This window comes from Papio anubis, chromosome 10 (genome assembly GCF_008728515.1).
Source record: "Papio anubis isolate 15944 chromosome 10, Panubis1.0, whole genome shotgun sequence".
NCBI lineage: Eukaryota > Metazoa > Chordata > Mammalia > Primates > Cercopithecidae > Papio > Papio anubis.
In genome coordinates, this window is record NC_044985.1 from 99,993,205 (window position 1) to 100,018,878 (window position 25,674).

A 25,674-nucleotide genomic window follows, 5' to 3' on the forward strand; every position below is an offset into this window, starting at 1 on the left:
AAAAAAAAACTCTCAAAACGTCACCATCTTTGAATAGAGAGAACATCATAAAAAACAAGTGGAGAGAATCTCTTCTACTTCAGCCATGGGTTGCTTGGCTCTAACTGGCCTCTTCTTCCTTTAGAGCATAGTGTTTCGATAGTCAAGGCACAGAGAGTATGCTTCCAGTATTACCAGCAACACTGAACTTCACTGTCATGGCAGATAAGAAGTTAGGAAATTCAACAAAAATGTATTGAGTACCAGCTCTGTGCTAAGCACTTTGATATATATTATCTCATAGCCTCCAAAAGAAGTACATTGCACATTCACCTAGCAGACTCTCTTTCACATCTAGAAAATGCCATTTCCTTTTCTTCCCCCCTACTTTTATCAGTGCTTCAGCCAATGTAGTATGTATGCCAGGTATTTATATAACTCTTTCACTTCTAAAGAACTGTTTTTGTATGGTGTGTACCTAGAGCACTATATACATCATATCTAGATAATGGTAGAAAATAAGAGTAGTAGAATTTTACTTGTATTCAATTCCCGAACCAAAGAGCCCAGTATTATCTCGGTGATCCTCACAGTTATCTGCTAAGAATTACCAAGAGCAGGAACTACCATCCCTGTTACCTCTGGGAAGCCAAGCCCCAGAAAGGTAAAGGTTACACTTGGAGCTCATGGAGGTAGCAAGAGAATTAAAATGCGTGTTCCTGTGCACCACACCAGACCTTCATTTTCAAGTGGATTAAGTTTTGTAAGTGGAATCTTGGACCAGTCATTTCTAAAATACAGTAGTCCCTGTCTGCTTCATTTCAACAGATGACTTTCTGGGCCTAGAACCAGGTGGTGGTTAGAATAACCTGGAAAGTCATAGAGTAGACCCTGTAATTTTGACTCACCTTCGGTGTACACTGTATTATGTCTGTCAGTTCTTGTTAGTGTAGTGGTGAGTACCCCCCCACCCCCCGTCACTATATCGTGCCTTACTGTGAGATTATGCTTTTGTGTCTGCTTTAATATCACATGAACCCTTTATTTTGTTTTCCAGAGTGAAAACTTGATCTTTTATATTAAAAATGCTTTTATTTATTTATTTAGAGACAGAGTCTTGCTCTGTTGCCCAAGCTGGAGTGTAGTGGCATGGTCTCGGCTCACTGCAACGTCTGCCTCCCGGGTTCAAGTAGTTGTGCCTCAGCCTCCCGAGTAGCTGGGATTGCAAGTGCTCACCACCCTACCTGGCTAATTTTTGTATTTTTAGTAGAGATGGGGTTTTACCATGTTAGCGAGGCTGTTCTCAAACTGTTGACCTCAAGTGATCTGCCCACCTTGGCTTCCCAAAGTGCTGGGATTATAGGCATGTAATACCAGCCATTCCTGGCCTGAAAATGCGTTTAAATGGCATCTGTTGATTTTTGGAGAGAAGTGTAGAAAAAAGAGTATACATGTAGATGATAATGGGGAGAATTGCGGAGGAAGATTCTGGCTCAAGGAAGCTGATTCCTTGTGGTTTTAATAGAAGAGACATGCTTTAGCTATTTCTCTTAGCCAAGTGAGAGAAGTATAATCCCTTTTGACCATGCACTGAAATATTCATTTATATTGCCTTCAAATGTTCAATTTGGTCACTTCCCAAATAATCATTTAAGGAAACTTGACTATAATCAGTGAGGTTAAAGAACAATCCTCACAGTCCATTTAAATTCTTTTGAGGTACTTCCCGTAAGTTATTTAAAGTTAGCAAGCTGTCAAATTCTTGCTATTAAATGTTGACATTTGAAAGGAAGTAATTATCCAGGGATGTTCATTTTAAGTGAAAATTAAATTACAACTTTACATTTGTATAACATCTTAAGAGCTATTACCCTCCAGTGTGTTCTAGAAGTATGTGGATTGTATGATCCTTTGAGAAATAGAAGGAAGTCAGCTCTGCTACAGAAATAGAAAGTTTTTCCATGGCATAAGTTTAGACAGTCACTTTCTTTTAAGTTTCCTGGTACCTCTCATTTAATTTTGAAACCTAGGCATAAATATTACCGTTCTTTAATGTTCATTTTTATTATTGTTATAAGCTGTCAGTTCATCCACTTTTTCTGTTTCTAGTTTGTATGATGAGATATGGCATTAGCATTTGCTGTTTGGTAGAATCTTTGTATAGCCTTTGTGTGCCCTTCATCTGTCAGTTCTCCCGGCTCTGTAGTGGGTAGAAGAGGTTGAGTGGTGTGTCTGAGAGCTCACAGTAAGTCACTGGCCTGGAATCTAGTTCTAGCACTGCCCTAGTCCTTCATTATCCTTTAGTATTGAGAAAGCAGTGAAGAAAGAGGATTTATCTCCATGGCATTGGGATCATTATTATTTTTTTTTTTTTTACCAGATTCCAAGAGGCTGAGCTATGTCTAAATAATTATTTGATGTAAGCTCTATGAAAAAAAAAGTTATTTTAGCACTTGTTTTTCTTGTAACTGCCTAATTTATCCTTCTTTATTGTTGACATTTATGGATTTTCCACCTTAGTATCACAGACATTAATAGACAGCAATGTGGCCATTTTACCAACACCCCTGTCTAGAGAGGTAAAGTTTTCTGGCTCAGTGCCTCACAGCAAGCTAGTGGCCAGCAGAATTGACTGGAATCCAGACCCCCAGATGCCTGCTACAGTCACCTTATCACCACACCATGGTGCCAGCTCTTCATGCCTTCAACTTATAATGCCACCGACCACATCTACCTAGAGAAAGGATGCCCATGCTCCCTCTGTCAAGAGGACATCCAGTTCTGTGTGTGAGAGTGCACAGGAATTCTCCAAAGCTTAGTGAAGGATTGAAGACAAAGGTTAAGAATCATTTCTTGAGAGCATTTTTGTCAAACTGCTGGCCCCTGTTGGACCCTATGACATTTTTCTTTGCTCTTTTCTGCTTTCATTTTCTGCCTTAATTCTCTGGTGTAGTTTGCTAGTACAAGAAAAGTAATAATGAAAATATCACAGTGTTACCCATAGTTTATTTAAGACTTGATACATTTAAGATATGATATTAAATTTTTTATTGAGGTAGAACATGTGTATAGTAAATGCACAGATCTTAACTGTGCAACTTGATGAATTCTTACACCATATACCTGGGTGCTCACCACCCAGATCAAAATAATAGAACATAAGGCTCCCTGGTACCTTCCCAGTCAGAAGCCCCATCCCTCGAGGGAACCACTGTTCTGACTTCTGTCACTTGAGAGTCGTCTGGCCTGTTTTTGACCTTCATATAATTGGAATCATGCCTTTTTTCACCAATTATGTGATTATAGCTATGTAGTGTCCCTTTTATGGTTTTACCACAATTTATTCATCCATTCTTCTAATGATGGACATTTGCTTGTTTATCCTTTGGCTTTATGAATAAAGATGCTGTAGATATATATCTACATATATATATCTGTATGTATATATTACTTGGTGGACATATGTTAAGTGTATTCCTAGGAATTAGAACATAAAACTTAAAATACCGTAAATACTTTTTTTATACTTTATTTTATCTGAGACTCATACAACCCCTAAGATAGGTATGGTAAGTAGTAGTAGTCACATTTTATTTTTGAGGGAAATTAGTTATGAAAAGGTCAGGTGGCTTGCCTAGGGTTCCTGAGAAACTGACAGGGTTGTGTTCTCCACACTAGGCTACAGGATTTCCCTCTTGCACCATATTAGTGTTTATAGCATCCATTAAGCTACTAGTGGCATTAATGAAACCCAAATATATGTCATTTTAGGCAGAGTACATGCAAACTGACTTTTGATGCTTTTTTACACATCTAGATTGTGAGTAATCCTTTGGAATCACCTGATGGTGTTGGAAACAACCCAGTGGAGGTCATGTGTTTTTACTTTGGGGGTTGGTAAGGGTCTGAGCACAAGATGATAGTTAGTTTTTTAGTCTTATGGGGAGGTAGGACTGGGAGTTTCTATATAGAGGTTATTGATTTCATTTCTCTGCTTGTGGCCAGGATTATATTTCAGTGTACTTGAAAAGTAGTAGGTTATCCATTTCATAAAGTTCTCCAGGTAAGGAGGCACTTTAATGGTAACCCCGGGTAAGTGATGGTGGTTTGAGGAAGAAGGAATATGTCACACACGTGCCCTTTCTATCTGTTCTCTACTTTCTCAGCATGTTGCAGAGGGAAGGAACACATGAAAAAAGATGAGAGTTGACTCCTACCCCTTTCTGCAGAAGAGATTCAGAGAATCTCTTGCTTTTATTGAGAAAGCAGGCCAGTCATTGAGTTCTCTGCTCTATCTTGCTTTCCTGTCACTGCATTGGCTGGAATTACTTACAGTTACAAACACTGATGATGAGGAGTGATATGTGGAAGAGATCAGCCTTGCCTGGGGCATTGGGAAGGATAATGGATGGCAGCCCAGCTTTTAAACATAATTTGCTTACACAGAAATGTGAAGCAGATCTGTCAGGCAAATCAGTTGCAGACAATACTTAGCACTTGATGAAAATTTTTGCTGCTGCTCCTTTCTTCCTAGGAATTTGGCCTAGTCTCAGAGATGTACCATTTGTGCTTAAGTATATCTACCGTGGTCATACTGTGCCACCAGTCCTATGTTAACTTATTCTTTAATTGCAGTGTGAAGGGGGCTTTGCAGGTTGGTAGGGAGTGGGAATTTGAGATTTTAGAATCGCAAATTCTAAATTTGGCTGAGTGCCAAAACACATCAGGGATTTTTCTAGATTCATCAGTAAGTCCTTAAGTAAGGGGTCATACAAGGTGTAGTGGACTACAGAACCATTGAGCCCATGGAGTTTTTCAGATGTTTGGAAGACACTGGTCATTTGTGGCCCCACAGAGATTTATGGCCGGATGCAACTCTGCTTTTTATTCTCTTGCCTCAACTGGATAATTCTTATCCTGTAGCCATATAGTCGTGATATCACAAAAATCCTGCAGGGGTTAATGATAATGAGTAGGAGAGGAGAGGTACAACATAAAAAGTATGATAATAACCCAGAAAACCCCAAATTAAAACCAATTTCAGTATCTAGGATAAAGTACAGTTTATTTAACCTTTACACATAAATCATATGCCAGTGAATGTATAGATTTTTTATTCATTTCTCTGTATTTGACTCTCAGATATCTTTATTCATAATCACCCAGAATAAATAGAATGAATGAAACAGAAGCTTCCTTACAGATTGTCTGCTCCCATTGTGGGATTTTCTGTCTCTTACATCATAGATTCTCAGTCTTGCACATGGCCCAGTTTAGGGTCAACAAAGGACTATGGAAAGATCCACAAATGTCCTTAAAAGAAGATAAATTCCTTATTCGCTCAGTCAAAAAAGAAGTTAATGAATAGTGAGGTAGTTTTAACTGAGGGAAAACAAAGTCCAAGAGAGTGGTTGAGTCAACAAACAATTATGTCCATGGTGCTGACGAAGGCCCTGTACCTTAAGGCAGACATGACCTCCATTGTTACCACTTTGTTACCTGTGTGTGTTTTTGTATATGAGGAATGGAAGGACAGCCAGAGCTTTCTTGCTTCCTGAAACTTGCTGCATGCAGCCTCATATTTCATGGTTGACTTTGGTTTGACTTTTTAAAGAGACATATTTTAGTTTATAGGTCTTAGGTTTCAGAGGTCATAATTGTGTCCATTGTACCATAAAAATAACAGGAATGTAGAGAATGGCAGTTCTTACCATTTTTTCATGTTGAGAGAGTGAGGAAAGTATAACTATACTTTTTCCTCTTGGGTGGAAGCAACTACAGGAGAGCATGAGTGGGCTGAAAGGTTCGCTTACCGCATGCCTGCTCCATGCACTCTCACCCTGAGGAATGCCAGAATGCCTCTAGGGGCCAGCCAGTTGTGGTACCATAACTGACTCTATTTACTGTTTCTGGCCCCCAAATGAAAAGTAGAAGTGCCCCACCTTCCACTGCCCCCTCTAAAACACTCACTCCTACAGGCAGGCTTGCTACCAGAAGATCACCTTCTCGTGTTAGGATAGATACGCATTGCTAGATAGATACGCATTGCTAGAACCCAGCTCTTAGAGGCAGCTGCCACATGCCTTGAAGGAAAAGGCTCCCCACTGCTATCCCTTGGAGGGACAGGATGGAAAAAGAGTGTTCAGATAAGTTTCAAGGGCACTCACCTGACTACCCTTTTAAAATCTGAGTGTCATTCCTAGATCCTCACAGACTTCACTTCCTGGACTTTTATTATGTATCTGTTTTTATTTTGTTGTATTATGTTTTATTACATATCTGCCTTTCAGAAGCTCCACATCTTGAACAGTGATGCTGAACGGTTTTCTCATCCATTTCTCATAAGAAGTCCCCCTTGTACTGCTTTTGTCCACAGTGGAATTTAAGAATAGATTATTCTAATCTTTTTTTTTTTTTCCCCTGGTTCTTCATCATTCAACTTGAGATTATTCTAATTTTGACTTGATTCTCATGTTCCTTTCAAAAGAGCATACTAGTTTGGGATGGTTGGTTATTTTCTTAACCTTAGCTAGCCAACTTATTTCCTGTGGAAGCAGAACTGGAAACAGCAGATGTCCACCATGCTTATACAGGACCCTACACATAGTCACTGTCTTGACAAGCCATGTCATTTCCCCCCTCTTCATGAGCACTTTTTCTAGTGATAACTTAGTATGGACTACTTGAACCTCAAAACTGGGCCTCTCACCCAAAGCCAAATAAAGGAACTTAGGCCAGGATGATGTTTCTTTTGGGCGGTTTGCAGTGAGACTTTGCTAAGCAGGCTGCCTTAGGTTTCCCTGTGGCAATGCTAGCAGATTGTTCCCTCCTTCAAAGGGGCAAAAATACCATTTTGGTGTGATAACTGACTTTCTATTTACAGTTTCTGGCCCCCAAAGACAAACCAAGTGGAGACACAGCAGCTGTATTTGAAGAAGGTGGTGATGTGGACGATTTAGTAAGTACTTTTAATATGCACCTGGTGTTCTGTGATTGAAGTTGCCTGAGCTGTAAATACAGCCACAAAGGCTGATTATCATAGACTTGTTGCTTATTTGTGTTTTAATTTTCAATACACCAGAAGATCCCTACACCATTATTAATTGCCATTATACATTTAATCAGATAGGTAATTTCGTAATGGAAATTCCTGTGTTTCATGGTGTCAGCTATATTGTTCATTCAGATTAATCCTTTCCTTTGAAGGGCTGAAAAAGAACTAGGGAGGCTATTCCATTAGTAGCAAAATGTTGTAATTCATTGAAATTGCTCTTAGCCAAAAATAAGTAATACAACATGCAGTTTGTGTGGGTTGACAAATAAAAACAGCCTTTAAAAAGGCTACTTCTTAAATGTTTTCAATTAACTTAATGTAAACAAAATAGACCGATAGGCAGTTGAGGATTTCTGGACCCCGTTACACCATGTTGTTGATGCCTGAGAAGTTGTGTAGTAAATATTGTCTTTTATATCTATCCTTAATGTTTAGAAACTTCCCGCCTTTAAGCTTCATATGACAGCTGTCCAACAAACACTACATACTATGATGTCAACCTTTTTTAGAGACATTCTCATTACTAAAATGAGTGGATACCTGGATGTTTAACTCCTAAAATAGTGAGCGGTGAATAAATGAGCAAGTACATGCATGTCTTCCAACGCAGAGAGTCATTTTCATTAAACCCTCTCTCACCAGAGAAGCAGTGGTATGAAATTGTCCTGGTTCCTTTCTAAGTGTGTTGTTCTTGTTTACAGTTGGACATGATATAGGTCGTGGATGTATGGGGAATCTAAGAGAGCTGCCATCGCTGTGATGCTGGGAGTTCTAACAAAACAAGTTGGATGCAGCCATTCAAGGGGAGCCAAAAGCTCAAGAAATTCCCAGCAGGTTACCCGAAGGCGGATCACCTTAATTCTCTGTGGAATGAATACACACATATATATTACAAGGGATAATTTAGACCCCATACAAGTTTATAAAGAGTCATTGTTATTTTCTGGTTGGTGTATTATTTCTTCTGTGGTCTTACTGATCTTTGTATATTACATACATGCTTTGAAGTTCTGGAAAGTAGTTATCTTCTTGACCTAGTACTAGTATATCGGTGACAATTGCAGCCCTTGTGATGTGATTAGTGTCTCATGTGGAACCATGGCACCGTTATTGATGAGTTTCTTAACCCTTTCCAGAGTCCTCCTTTGCCTGATCCTCCAACAACTGTCACAACTGATGTTGAGCAAGCAATAGCATTTGCTTCCTCCCAACAAGCAGCTGGGTTAGGAAAACCATGGGTAACGACGGACTCACTTCTCTTTTTAGTTGAGGCTTTTTAGTTACCACATTACTCTGGCTCTATATATAGGTGGTTTTCTTTAAGTGGGGTGGGAAGGGGAGCACAATTTCCCTTCATACTCCTTTTAAGCAGTGAGTTATGATGGTGGGCTCATGAAGAAAAGACCTTCTTTTGGCCCAGTCTCTGCCATATCAGTGAACCTTTAAAAACTCAAAAACTGAGAAATTTACTACAATAGTTAGAATTATATCACTTTGCGATTCTCTACTTGAGAGCCTCAAGGAGAGAAAGTTTCGTTATATTAAAACACTTAGGTAACTTTTCGGTCTTTCCCATTTCTACCTAAGTCAGCTTTCATCTTTCTGGATGATGTCTCCTTTACTAAATAAGAAAATAACAAAGCCCTTATTCTCCTTTTTTCTTGTCCTCATTCTTGCCTTGAGTTCCAGTTCCTCTTTGCTTGGTGTACAGACTTCTTGGTGCCCAGTCACCTCTGTCTTCAGCACCCTCTTAAGTGGTCGCTAATACACTATTTTGTACATGTAACATTAAAGGCATAAATGACTCATTTCTCTGTGAATTGCTGCTAATTATTGTCTGCAAAAGACTTCTTCCGTGCTCTGCTGAGAATTGAACACCCTTATCCATTGATTGAAAATGGATCTGCAAGGTAGAACATCATTCATTTAGCTGAGGAGAGAAAGGAGTGCTTTACTTTGGGCTTGTAGGCCATCCTGTCAATACTATACACACTTGCATCAAACTTGACATACAGGTGCCCATTTAAAGTAACCCCAACAGAGGATGACATCATAGTTTCTGGTTAGTTAAAGCCTAGGGGTTGTTTGTGACTTGGACAAAACTGAGACATTCTTAGAACCACAGAGTAGAAACTTTTATCTCTGAAATCTTCATTACTCTTATCAGATCCTCCCAGCAATATGAATCAGCTCAGTAAGTATGGCTCTGTCAGCAGCCCCTGTCTTTGGCAGTTTGGGGAATTTCTTTTTGGAAACATCTGTCTTTTTGTCATGCCAGGAAAAGTTTAAATCAACTTAGTCCTTTAGATCTTCTGATACTTTTTGACTTGGTTTGAATGTAGCAGGATTATTTGTGCTTCTCTAACCCTGTTTCACCTAAATCTGAATACCTCAAGGAAGAAATTAGTTTCACAGGCTAAGGAGAGAAAGAACTAAATGAGTCATGTACTTTCCAAATCCATTTCATACAGGCACAGTGTATGTGCTATGTAGACTTCATCAGAGCATACTGTTTTGAGGAGGGACAGCATGTTTTGCATGAACACATGAAAGTCCTGTTTCCCTGAAATGAGATTGGCAGATCTACAGAACTCCCAGGTGTTCGGCTGAGTGTAGCCTTGGAGGACAGCAAGTGCTGTATTGTCCTCAGTCTGCCATGGGCTGCCCCTCAGAAACCCAATAATCCCACAAATGATAGGCTTGTCTGTAATTGCAAGTCACTGACTATGCTCCCTGTCACCTTTTTCTTCTATGTCACTAAAATTTGTTGACTTGAAAAGGAGTCATCCTCTTTGTGACCCCCCCCACCCAAGTCACAACTCAGATGACATGTATTTCCAAATGCCCCCTTGATGGTATGTGCTGTCCCTCATTAAGTATCACTATTTTAAATGTTGGGTTTTAATCCTTTGCCAGTTAATTTACATAAAAGATTTAGAATCTTGGAAAACTAATTGAAAAATCGTGTTGGGATTAGGCAGCATTTTTTTTTCCCCAAGTCCAGGATGACTTTGAAAATAAATAGACACAGATCTCTCCTTCTGTTTTGATGATGTGCAGTGCTAATGACTGGCTTTGCAGTTAATTTTGATTCAGGCAACAGATGTTCTGTTTGGTTCCCTGTCTCCCGTGGGCGTCATTTCATGTTGTCCCCTGCCTTCCCCCAGATATTCTAAGTTCAGGACACAAGCTTGTGGCCCATGCAGAGCAGATGCCATGAGGGGACACAGCATGAGTACAGGAGGAAACACTGGGCTAACCCAGATACTGGACTTGAGTCCTGCTTCTGCTGCTTGCTGCATGGCTTCTGTCACAGTGCTAAACCTGTGACCTGCCTCACAGGCTTAGTAAGAGCATGCCCATAGAAGTACTGTAACCTAAAATGCTTTCTACAAATGAGATGGTTTCATGAAAACTCCAAATCCAGGGCCTGGGCAGAATATAACTTTTTTTTTTTTTTTTTTTTTTTTTTTTGAGATAGAGTATCACTCTGTCACCAAGGCTGGAGTGCAAGTGGCTCGATCTTGGCTCACTGCAACCTCCACTGACCAGGTTCAAGCGATTCTCCTGCCTCAGCCTCCCAAGTAGCTGGGATTACAGGCATGCACTGCCAAGCCTGGCTAATTTTTGTATTTTTAGTAGAGACGGGGTTTCTCCATGTTGGCTAGGCTGGATTCAAACTCCTGGCCTTAAATGACCTGCCCACCTCGGCCTCCCCAAGTGCTTGGATTATAGGCATGAGCCACTCTGCACCCAGCCACATAACTTTTAAATAGGTCTGCTGCTGTTTTTTTATTTTAACCTTATTTCTTCTAAGACCTTGAGTATTCCAGTGCTGTCTTCTTTGTAATCATCTATTGTTATTGGACTTAGGTTTTCTTAGTTATACATAAAAATTAAAGTCTCCATGAGATCAAAGGTAAGGGTAGGACCCAGGGTAGGTTTTCTTACTTTTAACAGGGTGACCATGCATTCCAGCTTACGGAGGATGGATTGTTGACCCAGCATAATTAATAGTGCTCTTTTTCACTCTCAAAATTGTCCTGGTACGGATTATAGATTATATGGTCACCCTAGGTTTTGATTATATTAAGTTAGTATCACAACCAGGGCCCAAGGAATGGTCATATCCTGCCTTGCCACCCACCCCTCTCCTATTAACTCCCTCCTGGAGCTAAACGCACAAGGAGCAGACAGCAAAATGGAAATCAACATACTGCTTTGTATTAGCTTATTTCAGAGATCTTTGGAACAGCTAGGTTGTGGCTCATGGCTTAGGTTTGTCATCTGCCTCCTACATCCAGATCTTACCACCAACTGACTGCCAAGCCTAAGACAGGGAAGAAGTCTCATTGGGCCTGCTTGGAAAGAGTAGGCCCTTGGGCGCGGTGACTCATGCCTGTAATCCCAGCACTTTGGGAGGCAGAGGCGGGTGGATCGCTAGAGGTCAGGAGTTCAAGAACAGCCTGGCCAACATGGCAGAACCCCATCTCTACTAAAAATACAAAAAATTAGCTGGGCGTGGTGGCAGGCGCCTGTAATACCTGCTACTCAGGAGGCTGAGGCAGGAGAATCACTTGACCTTGGGAGGCGGAGGTTGCAGTGAACCTATATCACGCCACTACATTCCAGCCTGGGCAAGAGAGCAAGACACCCGTCTCAAAAAAAAAAAGTGCGGTGGTGCTTGTGCCTGGTTGACAGCATGGAGCAGGAAGTGGAAACGTATATGATGTTTAAACAACCTATTAGGGATTTTAACGACCTGTAATAAATCTAGCTCAGTCTCCAGCCACTTTTGTAAGTCCTACCTATAGTAGGCAGGGGAATATTAGGAGGGCGATGGGGAAATAGGGCTTCCCCCACCCTGCAGTTTTACCCCATATAGGTCAGTTCACCTGGTCAGAAGTAGAATTGCTAATCCCTGCTTAGATAGTTGCCTTTCTGCAGTCAATTCGGAAAGGAAAGAAATGCTCCTTCATTTAAACGTAACCCAGGACTACGCTGCCTTTCAAGAGGCATAATGACATAGTGCTTTAAATAGCCACCTGGATGTTAGATATTTTAGGTTTATTAAATCCAGATGTCAATAGCATTTAACAGTTATGTGACCTTCGCAAGTCCCTTAACCTTTGTAAGCAACAAAATAAATCACTTACATTTTATCTGTGGGCAGGGTGGCCCAGGAGAAGACAGGACGTTCTCAGCCAAAGGGAACTCACAGGAGCTGCTTGACTGTGTGAACGGGTACTGCTTGGAGTGTTGAGAAAGCAGCTCCAGACCCAGGCCCTGTCCACAGCCTTCCATTTTACATTGCCCAGGGCCGCTCACCTTTGCACTGCAGCTTGTGTTGTGGGTAAGGACCCTGGCAGACCTGGAATGGGGTCTTAGCATGGGTAAGTCTGAATTTCTCTACACCCCTCCCTGTTACCTTTTCAGTATGCTGGGAATTATAACAGCTTACAGGGTTATTGTTAAGATTAATGAGCACATACTGCTAACAGCATATATTAATAGCTTGGCAAAATAGGATGAAAACTAAAATTTATTTTGCAGCAGAATTTCCCTTAGGAACAGATCTGGTTTGTTGGATAAATACGTTGATGAACTACTTGAGGCATTGCAGTGGCACCAAGATAGAGGAAAGCAGAAGGAAGATGGCACTCTGGGGGAACTTGGTGGTAGGGGAGATATTCTGGCTGCTTACTGGCTTTGGTGTTGATAAAGATTATCTTTAAATAAGGGGAGAATTTTAGAGATGGAAGTGGGTGAAGACAACAGCAATGGACAGCTGCAGGGGAGGGCAGCGTTAGGGGCTTGGGGAAGCACAAATGTCCATAGGCATCCTAGTCTTAAGTTACTCTGTCTGGGTTGCGTGAATTTTCATCTCCCCACTGAGTATTCAGTGCAACATGCATTTCACTAATGTGCTTGGAATTGGTATTTTTAGGGGATGCATATAAGTGCTGTGAATGTGACCTGTTTCAAGGAGGGCAAGGGTGAAAACAGGCTGCCCAGAGAGTCTGGTCATCTCTGGGTTATGTGCATGCCTTGCTGTTTCGACCTGAAATCATCAAATGTAGGTGATAGCAAACTCTGCTCCTCCTTAGGTTGAACGTCCGTGCCTCCCCTGTGGCCAAAATCAAGCCTCGTGTCATTTCCCCATTCAGAAGTAAGAACAAAAATGAACTCTATTCTTGAAAATAACTGGATAATACCTTGACCAGGAAAGCACTAAAGGTAGCATGTGTGAGACATTTGCCATTGCCCAGAATTTTAAAATTGCATTTCAAGCTGTTGGATTTGAGTTTGATTAAGTGAGGCCAAACTGGGGCAAGATCAAATACACTGTCAAAGAATTAAACACATATCTATGTGGCCACATCACTTTTGTTGTTTGTTTCAAGGATGCTGTGTCTGTTACTGGGGTTAAGACTCTTCTTGGCTGAGGGATCTGCTCTGGAGATGTTGAAAACAGGAAACGATTTCTCCTTTCTCTGGTGTCTTCCTACTCACATTAGAAACAGCCTTGCTCAGAGGCAGAGGGTGAATCCCTGGCAGATCTTGACAATCTTACGTCATATGTGCATGACTTTTCTCTATCTCTGCCACAGTAAGAATACTAGGCTGAAAAATAGGTTCCCTTTCTTATCAGTTTGTGTTGACAGAAGTTGGCAGATGGTAGGAGTGAAAGGGAGTCTTAGGGCATTTCTGAAGCCAGATGGTACAATACCCCAGCTCCACCTGGGAATGTCTGATAGGAGCTGGAAAAAAACAAAACAAAAACAGCAGAAGCTCTCCTGAGTCCTTCCTGTCATTTCTGCAGCTTTAGCAACACCAAGAACTATCTTTGTCAACACTAAATTCCTGTGGCTTGTGTTCTAGAGATGAATAGAATAGAATGTGCTCACCTCTGAGATTAGAGTCTACCTTGTACCGGAAAAAGCTGAGGAGTGAGACCCATGCACGGTAATAGAGAAACATAGCAATCCACTCCTGATGATGTTTTGTGGAAAAAGAGGAGAAATAATCCCATACCATTGTATCAAGTGGGCAGAAGTGAGATGGGCAGAGTCTCTTCCTGCCACTGCCTGAGGGAGAAATCTCCACTTGCAGAGCGTCCAAAGTTGATTAACGGCATGGCAGTTTGAAGCTCCTTCACTTACTCTGGAAACTCGGAGAAATTGCTTCACCCTCATAGACTTCAGTTTTACCATATATGTGGTAATTGGTGTGTTTGTTTGAGATTTAAAATCAGTTCATTTAAGTAACACAATGAAGTAAGCCATGTTAACTTTTTAATATCACAAATCCTTAAGTTTGGAAAAGGAGAGAGGAAACTATTACTTCTTAAGAGTTATAGCCTGTCAGGTTATCTTGCAAGCTGGAAAGCACAGCCTCCTCCAGCAGAAGCCCAGAGACAGGGACTTCAAAGGAGGAGGGATTGGGTTAGGAGCTTTATGCTGAACAAGTTGTCTAAATATACATATTCAGTACGTTACAGGAGGAGCTGTGAATGTTCATGAAGGTGGTCCTGATGCATGGACATTAAACAAGCATGTTACATGTGACCCATGTTCATCTCACAGGGAAGACTTGGCATTTAAATATTACAGTCAGACCCAGTACATCAAAAGGTTTTTCAGGACAGGAAGGCACCAAAGTACGCAATCTCTGTAAACCCACTAGAACCAGTCCATGGTCGGTGGGCTTCTTAACAGGAGAAGGTTACTGAAATCACTCTCTTGTCCAGTCAAAGCTGTAGTTATGGCTGGTAGAGTTCAGTTCATCAGCATCTGGTGGGGCTGCAAGCGTTTTAGTAGTGTTGATGGTGAGGACACTGCTTGTTTAGCTGCTAGAGAGAAAGAAACCTTGTGGCAGTTAGAACCTAGTTTATTCTTTAAGCATAGGGGTGCTTAACCCTTGCCTCGCATGAGTCAAGCATTGGGGTACATAACCCTTGCCTGGCATGATAATTTGTTATGTTGTTGCCACAAAGAATCTGTTCTGTCAATCTTAGGATCTCTATTTTAACTTTAATGCGCATCAATTGTCTGTAAACCAAAAAAGGGAAGGGAGTATAACAAGGTGTGTCTAACCTCCTGTCCTGTCATGGCTGGGAACTCTGTTTTTAAGAATTTTCTGAGTCCCCTTGGCCAACAGGGGGGTCCATTCAGTCTGTAGGGGAGGAGTCTTAGGATTTTATTTTTACTTGACATTCTCCCCTTTTAGCCAAGATGTGCGAGAGGCAACATTGATGACCAAACATTTATTTTGTCTCATGTCACTGCCGCAGTGGTGTGGTTACCTGCCCCAGGCTCATTCTGTTCTTTGGTGGGATCCCTATGGCCAAGGGACTTGGAACCAAAAGACTTATAACTAATTAAACATTGGAGGCCAGATGAGGATGGAGGTTCACAGGTGCTCATTAACCCTTAAAAACCTTTTGAGCAACATAAGAACCAAAAAGCAGTGTTACAAAAGTGACTTGTCTGTAAATTCCATGTGTTGAGCCATAAGCTGTTTGGTAATCTGTATGCCCATCTTTAATTTGGAGGGTCTGAACTAATTTTATCCCTTAAAACTTGCCCTTACAATCTCATTGCCACCCCTTCTGTGATAGTCCGTGGGCCTACTAGGAGGGTGCTTGATATTGTATTGTACTTTTGCAGCAGTGCCTTGGCAATGGAAAGCAGATTGGCCTAGGGGGATTGAATAGTTTTCAAATTCTAGAGATACTAGGTAGAGAGAAATGTAATCTTCATTGTTTTACCCAATTTCTGTAAGCTGTAAATAGTTTAAAAGAAAAAAGATTTTATTGACTCTGAAAAGCAAAACATGAAGAATTAGCAGTGTTTATTTGATTTTGAGGACATTTGTCAAAGATGTTCAAAGGCTCAAAACATTTGATCAAAATGGAATTACAGGTCATTGTAATAGTTATTCATTTAACCAAAAGTAATAATCAAAAGACTTTAAATGCAATATAGAAAGTCACATGGATGTAAAAACCTTAACCCTCAGTTTTCCTAAGTAATCAAAAATCTAATAAAGAAAACATGGGAATTATCTTGATGAAATGTAAAATCTTTGGTTCTTAGGCCAGTTACCAAAAAGGCAAAGAAAAACCTACAGTGTGGTTGCTTCTCCTGTGAGAAGCCCATTTAGATAACTTGGAAATCAAACTGGAAAAAGTTACTTGAATTAATCAGACAGAGGAAGAGTGTGTCTGGGCTCATGAATGAACTCTGTATTATAGAGGAAACAGGAAACTAGAAAACTGTACCTTGAACAGGGGAATACATGACTCTTAGTAACAGCATGGGAAGTTTTCTGGTTATGTGGAACAATTCAGACATCAGGAAAAGCCAAGAATACAGAATCAAGTTATACTGTAGGAAGACACTGCTTTTCTAGACCTTCAAGATAAAACATTTTAGCATCTGGCCACAATGTCTGTTAGAACCGGAGGAAAAAAGTTACAGGAGCTGGCAAAACAGTTGAAGGGGAAAGTTACCATCTCAGGCTTTCTCAAAGGGGGAAAAAAGCAAAGTAGTAAGACACAGCGAAAGTTGAACTTCCAAGATACGAATCTGATAAGTTTTCAACAAGAAACAGGTTTAGAATTAAAAATCAAAACCTCTTTTAATTAAGAGTAAGTCAGTATTTTAAGACAACTTTCTTTTAAAATAAGGGACCAAAATTTAGAAAGACTTTCAGAAATAATTTAATTACAGCCAACTTAATCCCACACAAAATGCTTTTCCTAAGTATTCTTTGAGCGACTGGGCACGGTGGCTCACGACTGTAATCCCAGCACTTTGGGAGGCCAAGGTGGGCGAATCATGAGGTCAGGAGATCGAGACCATCCTGGCTAACACGGTGAAACCCTGTCTCTACTAAAAATACAAAAAACTAGCTGGGCGTGCTGGTGGGCGCCTGTAGTCCCAGTTACTCGGAAGGCTAAGGCAGGGGAATGGTGTGAACCTGGGAGGCGGAGCTTGCAGTGAGCCAAGATCGCGGCACTGCACTGCAGCCTGGGCAACAGAGTGAGACTCTGTCTCAAAAAACAAAACAAACAAACAAAAAAAAAACACCTTTTGAGCAACATAAAAGCCAAAAAGCAAGGTTACAACAGTGACTTATCTGTAAGTTCTATATGATAAGTCATCAGCTGTTTAGTAGCCTGTATGCCCTGTTAACCATTTTTGTAGCCTGTGAATATCAGATGTTCATGTAAGTTAAGAACCTTAAACGTGGATATTTTTGCCGACAACTCAGAAGCTAACAAAACAGCTAACAACTTAGCTATTTTCATTGAACCAACAATATTAAATTAGTCTTGTTGCCAGGCACGGTGGCTCAAGCCTGTAATCCCAGCACTTTGGGAGGCCGAGACGGGTGGATCACGAGGTCAGGAGATCGAGACCATTCTGGCTAACACGATGAAACCCCGTCTCTACTAAAAAATACAAAAAACTAGCCAGGCGAGGTGGCGGGCGCCTGTAGTCCCAGCTACTCGGGAGGCTGAGGCAGGAGAATGGCGTAAACCCGGGAGGTGGAGCTTGTAGTGAGCTGAGATCCGGCCACGGCACTCCAGCCTGGGAGACGGAGCGAGCGAGACTGCATCTCAAAAAAAGAAAAAAAAAAATTAATCTTGTCAAAAAAAGCACACAAAGATCATTCTCTTTTTGATTGGGTTTATAGTCTTATAAACTTTTGTACCAAACCCTGATACCTTAGAACATCTAGCAGAGGCAAATATAAAATAGTCAGTAAACCCAGACCAAAAAAAGTATGCTGACAATTCTGAAGACATTTCTAGTTTTATTTTACCAATAATTTTAAAACCATTTTTATTTACCAGATTACTAAGTTCACAAGAATCTAAAAAGTATTTGGACTTACTTAGTTTATAAGTATAATTTACTTACAAGCCAGATTGGTACCATGCTAGACACAACACAACATAATACATGTACATGTACAAACATTTAAACACATACACGCAAAGATCTTAACAGCTTTTACTTTGGAACCTTAGCCACGAGATAGTAACACACACTCACCACTTTACAAAAGGCAGCTGGATCCAAATTATTTCTGATAAAATTGGGACCTGTTCACATGGCTAAACTTTGTCCCAGTAGGTAATCCAGTGAAGGCTGTGGACCAAAGTCTTGGGAAAAGTAGTTTTCATGGCAGTTTTATTTTTAAAAACCTTTTACCCTTTTTTTTTTCCTGAAGTTTCAGATGAGTTTTCAGTGTTTACATTTTAGCTACAACGGGCTGAGCTGTATAAGAACAAATCTCCAAGTAGCATTGAATTAGTAATATCATAAACAGTTTATCTTAACAGCAGTAGCTTAATAACAGCAAATTCAAAGCCGGCTGAAAAGAAAAAAGAAATAGATAGCTTTAGCAAACTCTACATTTTAATTGTATAGTTGCAGGTTGGGCTTTTGAGCTCTGAATTTTCCTTGCTGTAATTTGCCCGTTGAGTTTAAAAATGTGCACAAGAACAGGCCATATGTAGCTAGCTGAAGTGCTAGAAAACCTGGCATGCCTTTGAACTTCTGCAGGAGTTCCTGCCCGTAGTGGGTAAGTTACCCATTGCAGTGACTTTATGAAGACAAATCTTGCAGTGCCCTTAGTGTGAGCGTCCCCACAAACCTGGACCAGTTGAGTCCAACCTGAATGCCTCTCCATAAGCCCGGAGCCCACAAAGGCATTTTCTCCAGGGCCCTTGGATGGAGAGAATCAGGAAGGCCTCCTCCAAACCCAAGGCCAGGAGAGATGTGGAGGGAGGGAACCAGAAAGGACTGAAAGAACTAGGAATGCCCTCCCAAACCCAAGGGCAGCAGGAGGGTCTCCTCTGGAGTTTAGCAGATGGAGGGGGCCTAAGAGAAGAAATCAAGTCTGCAACCTAAAAGTGGGAGATCTTGGGATTCTGATAGCACTTACCCAGATCCTTTCGCAGCATGGTCAGGAACAACTGGACTTTTTCAAAGTGACCTTGGCTGTACCTGGTGTCCTGGGTGACACAGGAAAAGAAATTCATGGGCTGCTTCAGAATCCCATCTTTGCCAGATATGTTAACTTAAAAAAAAATCATAAGATATAAATTTAGAAAAATGGAGACTATTTCTTAAGGGTGACTGCCTGCCAGGTGGCCATCCTGCAGGCTGGGAAGCACAGCCTCCTCCAGCAGAAGCCCAGAGATAGGCACTTCCAAGGAGGAGGGGTTGGGATAGGAGCTTTATGCTTTTATGCTGAATGGGTTGGCTGAACACATATTCAACAGGTTACAGGAGGAGCTATGAATATTAATGAAAGTGGCCCTGATGCATGCATATTAAACATGCATGTTACATATGACCCATGTTCACCTTGGGGTGGAGACTTAATATTTAAATATTACAATCAGGCCCTATACATCAAAAGGTCTTTTCAGGACATGAAGGCACTCAAGTGTGCAATCTCTGTAAACCTGCTAGAACCAGTCATGGTTGGTGGGCTTCTTACCAGGAGGAAGTTACCGACATCACTCTTGTCCAATCAAAGCTGTTGTTACGGCTGGTGGAGTTCAGTTAGTCAGCTGGTGGAGCTGCAAGTGTTTTAGTATTGTTTATTTAGAGGCCAGTGCTTATTTAGCTGCTAGAGAAAAGGAAAAACCTTGTGGCAGTTAGAACATAGTTTATTACCTAAGTGTAGGGCTGCATGACTTAACCCTTGCCTGGCGTGGCCGTTGGTCCTATTTATAATTTGGTATTTTGTTGCCACAAAGAGTGTGTTTGGTCAGTCTTATGACCTCTATTGTGACATTAATACTGGTCATTTGTGTCTAAACCATAAAAGGGAGGAGAGTATAACGAGGCGTGTCTGACCTGTCCTGTCATGGCTGGGAACTCAGTTTCTAAGGTTTTTCTGAGGTCCTCTTGGCCAAGAGGGTTTCTATTCCAGTTGCTAGAGGGGGCCTAGGATTTTATTTTTAGTTTGCAGTCAGTGTTAGTACATTTCAGTCGCCCCCCCTAGCCCTCCTGATCCTCCTGTCTTTCCTCACATCCTGTCATTGCCAGAGATTTTACAGATATAGATCTGGATCATTTCCTGCCATCTCTTTTAACACACAGGCCTCCCCAATCTTTCTAACCTAGGACCTACTTGGAAAGGCATGCTGGGTCTCTTCCACAGCCTTTAAGCTCTCCCTACACCAGAATTTAGGTGAGTGCTTTGAGGACATGAAGCTATTCCTCCCACCACCAGTAGCCTTGGGCTGGCCCACGCTTGCCAACTGTGGAGCGGGAGCGGGAGGGAGGAGTACAGACATGGAATTTTAATTCTGTAATCCAGGGCCTCAGTTATGTACAACATCCATGCCGTTTGATGATTCCACAACTCCTTTTCCATCTTCCCCGGAAGCCTGCTTTTTAATGCCCACTCAGTATTATCAGAGCCCAGCCTGGAATCAAACTGCGTTTTTCAAAATCTGCCTCTATATCCTGGCTTTGTGACCTCAGTCAAGTTGCTTGACCATTCGCAGTCTCAGTTTCTGCAACTGTCAAACAGGATTTATGTTAACTTTCAGGGCTGTCAGGATTAAATGAGTATGAACAACATAAAATGTTTGGTGTACAGTAAGTGTACAGTAAATATTTCCATTATCAGTCCTTCCAATTCTGTTTTTCTTCCTTCTCTATATAGCCCCCCTGTCTGGCTTTAAAATATCCTGCTCTGCTTTTTAGGAGTGGATACCCCCAGCCCTATGTGGTTTAGCAAATAAGTAATGACACTCAGACAGTTTCATCTTTGTCCGTAACTTGCTCTGTGATCCAGTGTGCATCGCTCAAACAGACTGCATTTTCTCCTACAAAACAGAGAGCTGCCTCTCAGAGAATGTTGGAGGAATGGAAAGCCCACTAAGAGAACAGAACTCAAAAACAGTTGGGTTCTAGATGGGAGGAGGAGTGCATGCGCGTGTATGTTTGTGTTTCAGGTCTTGGAACCTCAGCAGGTCAGTCACACTGCGGTATGTCGCTTCACCTGGCTCCTTTGTTTAAAGATTTTCTTTCCCTCTTTCCAATTTCCTGGGTCCTAGATCCTCCAGCAGTGTCAGGGTTAGATGCCTTTTATGGGCCACTTGCATTAGTGTCCTGATAGAGGCTTAGTCACTGCTCAGAAACTGCCTTCTGCCCACTGGCAAAGGGAGGCAGGAATACACGATTCTAATTAATAGTCCAAGCAGAGAGGACACTCAGAACTTCAGGACTGAAGAGTGAGAGAGAGAGAGAGAGAGTGTGTGTGTGTGTGTGTGTGTGTGTATGTGTGTGTGTGTGTGATGGTAAATGCCAAAATCATCCCTTGGCTTCCCATGCATATTGCATGGGCACACAGACTCAAACCTTCTCTCACACACATGCACATATACACTGTTAGTCCACACACAAGGCATAATCCCAGTGCCCAGCGCTCATGCATACTCGCACACATTCCCCTCCTAGGCCACTGCATTGGTTTCCTAGGGCATCTTATAAGGACACCAGTGGTATGAGGAGCCCACCCCACTCATCTGAGCTTATCAACCAATTACATTAGGAAAGACTATTTCCTAATAAGGTCACATTCAGAAGCACTGAGGGTTGGGACTTCAACACAGCTTTTTGGGGGATCATAATTCAACCCATAACAGCCACTGAGATTATTATGTCTCTGGAGCACAAATGTGTGGAGTTAAAAGGAAGATACATGTGGTACGAGGGGTGGGAAGGCAAGGGTAAAAGGGGAGGGAGGGGATTGAACTAGACACACACAGACACATGAGCAGGACTTTGGGGAGTGTGTTTTATATCAGATACCTAGAACAGCACCTGAAATATGGGACTCAACCATTTTAGTCCCCTTCTTTCTATAAATGTGTTTGTGTGCACGTGTGCTAGATGTTCTTGCTGTGTTAGGAGGTGATAAACGTTTGTCCATGTTATATAGGTGGAAAGGGTCAGACTACTAAATTTTGAAGACATAATCTCTCTGCATTTATTGAGAATGTGAATATGAAACAAGCTGCAAGTATTCTATAAATGTTTGCTGTTATTAGATATTGTGTCTTTATGTCCTTTTATTCATGAATTCTTGCGCATTATAAAGAAAGAGTCCATGTGATCAGTGTCTTACCCGGTGTAGGGTAAATGCACCTGATAGCAATAACTTAAGCACACCTTTATAATGACCCTGTATGGCAGATGCACCTGAATGTGTGTTTCGAGCTAGAAAATCTGGGAGTGGCCAATCAGAGATTCGTTTCTTATCTATAATAAACATCTGAGCCCCTGGCCTATCCCATGAAACCCAGGCTGTAGAGAGGATTGAGGCCTTAAGTTTTGGGTTAAATGACAGTTGCCAGGTGTTGGTCATTAGGGAAAGGGGGTTAAGTGAAAATGCTGTATAAACTGCATGATGTTTGCAGGCAGTTGCGGTTTTCCTGCCCAACCTGCCACCACTGGGCCATTGAGATATGTTGTCCAGCCCAACACTACAGGACCACTTCTGTATGTAAGGCAGTTCTATCCAACCCACCACCTCTGGATTCTTCCCCTGTATGTAAGCCCTCAATAAAACCCCACGTCTCTTTTGCTGGCTCTGGGTCTCTTCTTTGGCTTCTTGAACCTTATGCCTTCCCTACTGAGTTTAATAGGGGTTCAGCACAACACCGGGTCCCAGGCATGTGGCCTTGTCTTTTTATGTTTGTCCTCATGGGCATTATGTGGGTCACAGGGATCTTATCCAACACCACGCCTAGCAGGAAGAGATGCCTCTCTATTGATATTCCAGCTGCCCCACAAGCAGGTATGTGCCTACTCATTCTCTGACATGTGTCCTGGGTGTCTTGACTATAAAATTCCATTTAATAAATAATGTATTGAGCACCTGCTATATCCAAAGCTCTCCTGGGCACTCTGGAAGACTAGAGTTTGAAGAACACACATTCATTGTCTCCCAGAAGTTCATGGTCCAGTAGAGAGAGGAGGTGGCAAACAGCCAGAATCTACAGGTGAGAAGGGCTATAAAAGAGCTGAGAAGAGTTTCAGAGCCACTGAGAAGAGATTCATGCTTTCTGGAGTTGGTGGCATTTAAGGTGAACCACGAATGGAGCAAGAATTTAATGGAGAGGAAAGGACCAGGACATTCAAACAGAGTACACAGCAGAGTTCAGACCAGATGCAAGAAAGCTGGTTTGGTTGCTGGGAGGTCAGGTGCATGATGGAAAATGTTAGATGACAAAGATAGGTTAGGGCAGTTATGGTGGGAGAAACCCTGTTTTTGGAGAAAGATACAATCAGATGGGCACTTCAGCAGCATTATTCTGACAGCAATGTGCAGATAGGATGGAGAGGCACTGAAGAGGCAGGATGCAAGAACAATTCAGATGCAGTTGACATCGCTTGGGAGAGAATGAGGTACTAGCCAGGGCAGCCCCAAGAGAGTAGAGAGCCCTGTCCTGAGATTCTGGGAAAAAGGTGCCCCAGTATCAATAGCATGTGCCAATATGCTCCCTCGGCCCACGTGTCAGGCTGGGTCAGCTTGTCCCCCAGCCCTCCCCTCTCCTCTCAGAGCAAGCCGCCTGCCCTACTCACTGCTCCACCATGACACACCTGTCCTGCCTCAGCCACGTCCCCCTCTGACCATTTCCCCCTTTTCAGGAAAGTGCTTGCAGTTTGCTTAGTCACCGCTTCTTTGCAACCTACTTCCGCAAAGCTCTCACCTTGTGTCATCTTTACCTGTGTGCCCTATGGAGGAGGCGAACAAAGTAAGCACTGTCTTCCCAGTGCTGCGGGCATGCTGGCCCCCACCTTCATGCACTCGGAGCACTGACTGAGCATCCTGCAACTCTGTCCTGTCCCTAGAAGCCGTGCTTTGTGAGAAGTGGGGTAAGCATCATGGAAGCTGGTCACTGGGGTTGCAGGGCTGCAGACCTGCTCCTGGTGTAATCTTTGCTGCACATTCACCTCACCTGAGGACCTGTGAAAACGCCCAGCGCCCAGTCACAGGCCCTGCGAATTAAATCAGAATGTAGGAGACAGGCAACGATAAATACTGTTGAACTGTCCCCTACAGCCAAATTTGGGAACCGTGTCCTGGTGTTTCCCTCCTACTCTTGCTAATATGTAGCTCTAAATATCTGTGTGGAGTGAGACTGGCAGAAAGGCTGTCTGGATGCTCCTTCCTATATAGCTTGGAGGCAAGTGGACTCTATACAGCTCAGGGTTCGAGAGGACAAGGCAGAAATTCTTCCTTTAGTCTCTCCCTTGAACTTGAACTCTATAGTCATCTCTTGGTGTGAGTCAGTGTCCTACAGGGATGACCCCAATGTCCTGCCTGCCCTCTGCTCTCTTAGCTATACTTGTGTTATACTCCTGCAGCCTGACTCCTCCCACTTTTGTCTGAGTCATTTCCTCTTTCCTTCATGGTATCAAAAAGCACAATCACCTAGCAGAAGCACAACAGCCTAACTAGAATATGCACATGAGTTAATTCAAGGTCCTACTTAATCCAAGACATCTCCATCTTCATTCCTATGATTATGAGTCTCACGTGATCTCCATCTTCATTCCTATGATTATGAGTCTCACGTGACCAGCCCAGCCAGATGAGGAATGCAGCACCTCGCTTTCTTCCTGGTGATAATGTGGTGAAATCATGCTAACTTCGATAAGAGGTAGTATTAGGGATACAGAAAAAGAGGACTGGCTAACATGAAAGGTCATTTCTAGGAGGTCCCAAAGACTGCAAAGCTCCCTTCCTTCACTCATTGTTCTAAAACTGCACCTATCTCATTCCCATAGCTCAAGGCTTTGATCCTTGTTAATATAGAGATGCTCCTTGGCCATATGTGGGTGCTAATGCCTGTAATCCCAGCACTTTGGGAGGCTGAGGCAGGCAGATTGCTTGAGCCCAGAAGTTTGAGACCAGCCTTGGCAACACAGCAAAACCCCATCTCTACAAAAAAATAGAAAAATTAACCAGGTATGTGGGGTGTGCACCTGTAGTCCCAGATACCCAGGAGGCTGAGGTGGGAGGATCACTTGAGCCCTGGAGGTCAAGGCTGCTGTGAGCTGAGATCGCACCACTGCACTCCAGCCTGGTCAACAGGGGGAGATGCTGTCTTAGAAAAGGAGAAGATGCAATGCTCCTAATAAGAGTAATAGTTTAACGGTAATCAGCTATTTATATCTTGGGGTAAATGATGGATCCGAGTTACATTTTGTTTCAAGTGTAGTAGAAGAGCGTGGGGACTGAGATGGGCAGAAGAGGTGATATAGAAACAGACACAGAATTTGTTTAGACCAAAGGCAAACCTGACAGCTTTTCTGGGTTGTGAGGGCACAAAAAATTACCTAATCATTTCCTGACTTCATTCTAGTGAGACATCCACGTTGGAACTCACTGTGATGTGCCAGGAGCTGTGGGCTGCACAAAAAAGAAGTGTGGTGCCTCTCCTGTGTGTTTCCAGAGGTGGCAGGGTTTATTCCCAAAGTCTGAGTCCGTCTTTCCCCTCTGTGTTCTCACTACAGAGATAAGCAAACCATGATCATAGCCAGTGGGGGACCGAAACCACAACCTTATTTATGGCTAGGAAATCCCCTAGC

The 25,674-nt window shown here is 42.3% G+C and overlaps 1 protein-coding gene across 1 annotated transcript in view; it reads left to right on the forward strand.

The window, feature by feature from the left end:
* XRCC5 (X-ray repair cross complementing 5) overlaps nucleotides 1–8,841 on the forward strand; it is a 97,726-nt gene extending 88,885 nt beyond the window's left edge. Inside the window, exons 20-21 of the mRNA XM_021923965.2 lie at nucleotides 6,863–6,937; nucleotides 7,735–8,841. Coding sequence (XP_021779657.1) covers nucleotides 6,863–6,937; nucleotides 7,735–7,749 — 90 coding nt within the window. The 3' untranslated portion in view covers nucleotides 7,750–8,841. The remainder of the gene's footprint in view (nucleotides 1–6,862; nucleotides 6,938–7,734) is intronic.
* The last annotated feature ends 16,833 nt before the right edge of the window (nucleotides 8,842–25,674 follow it).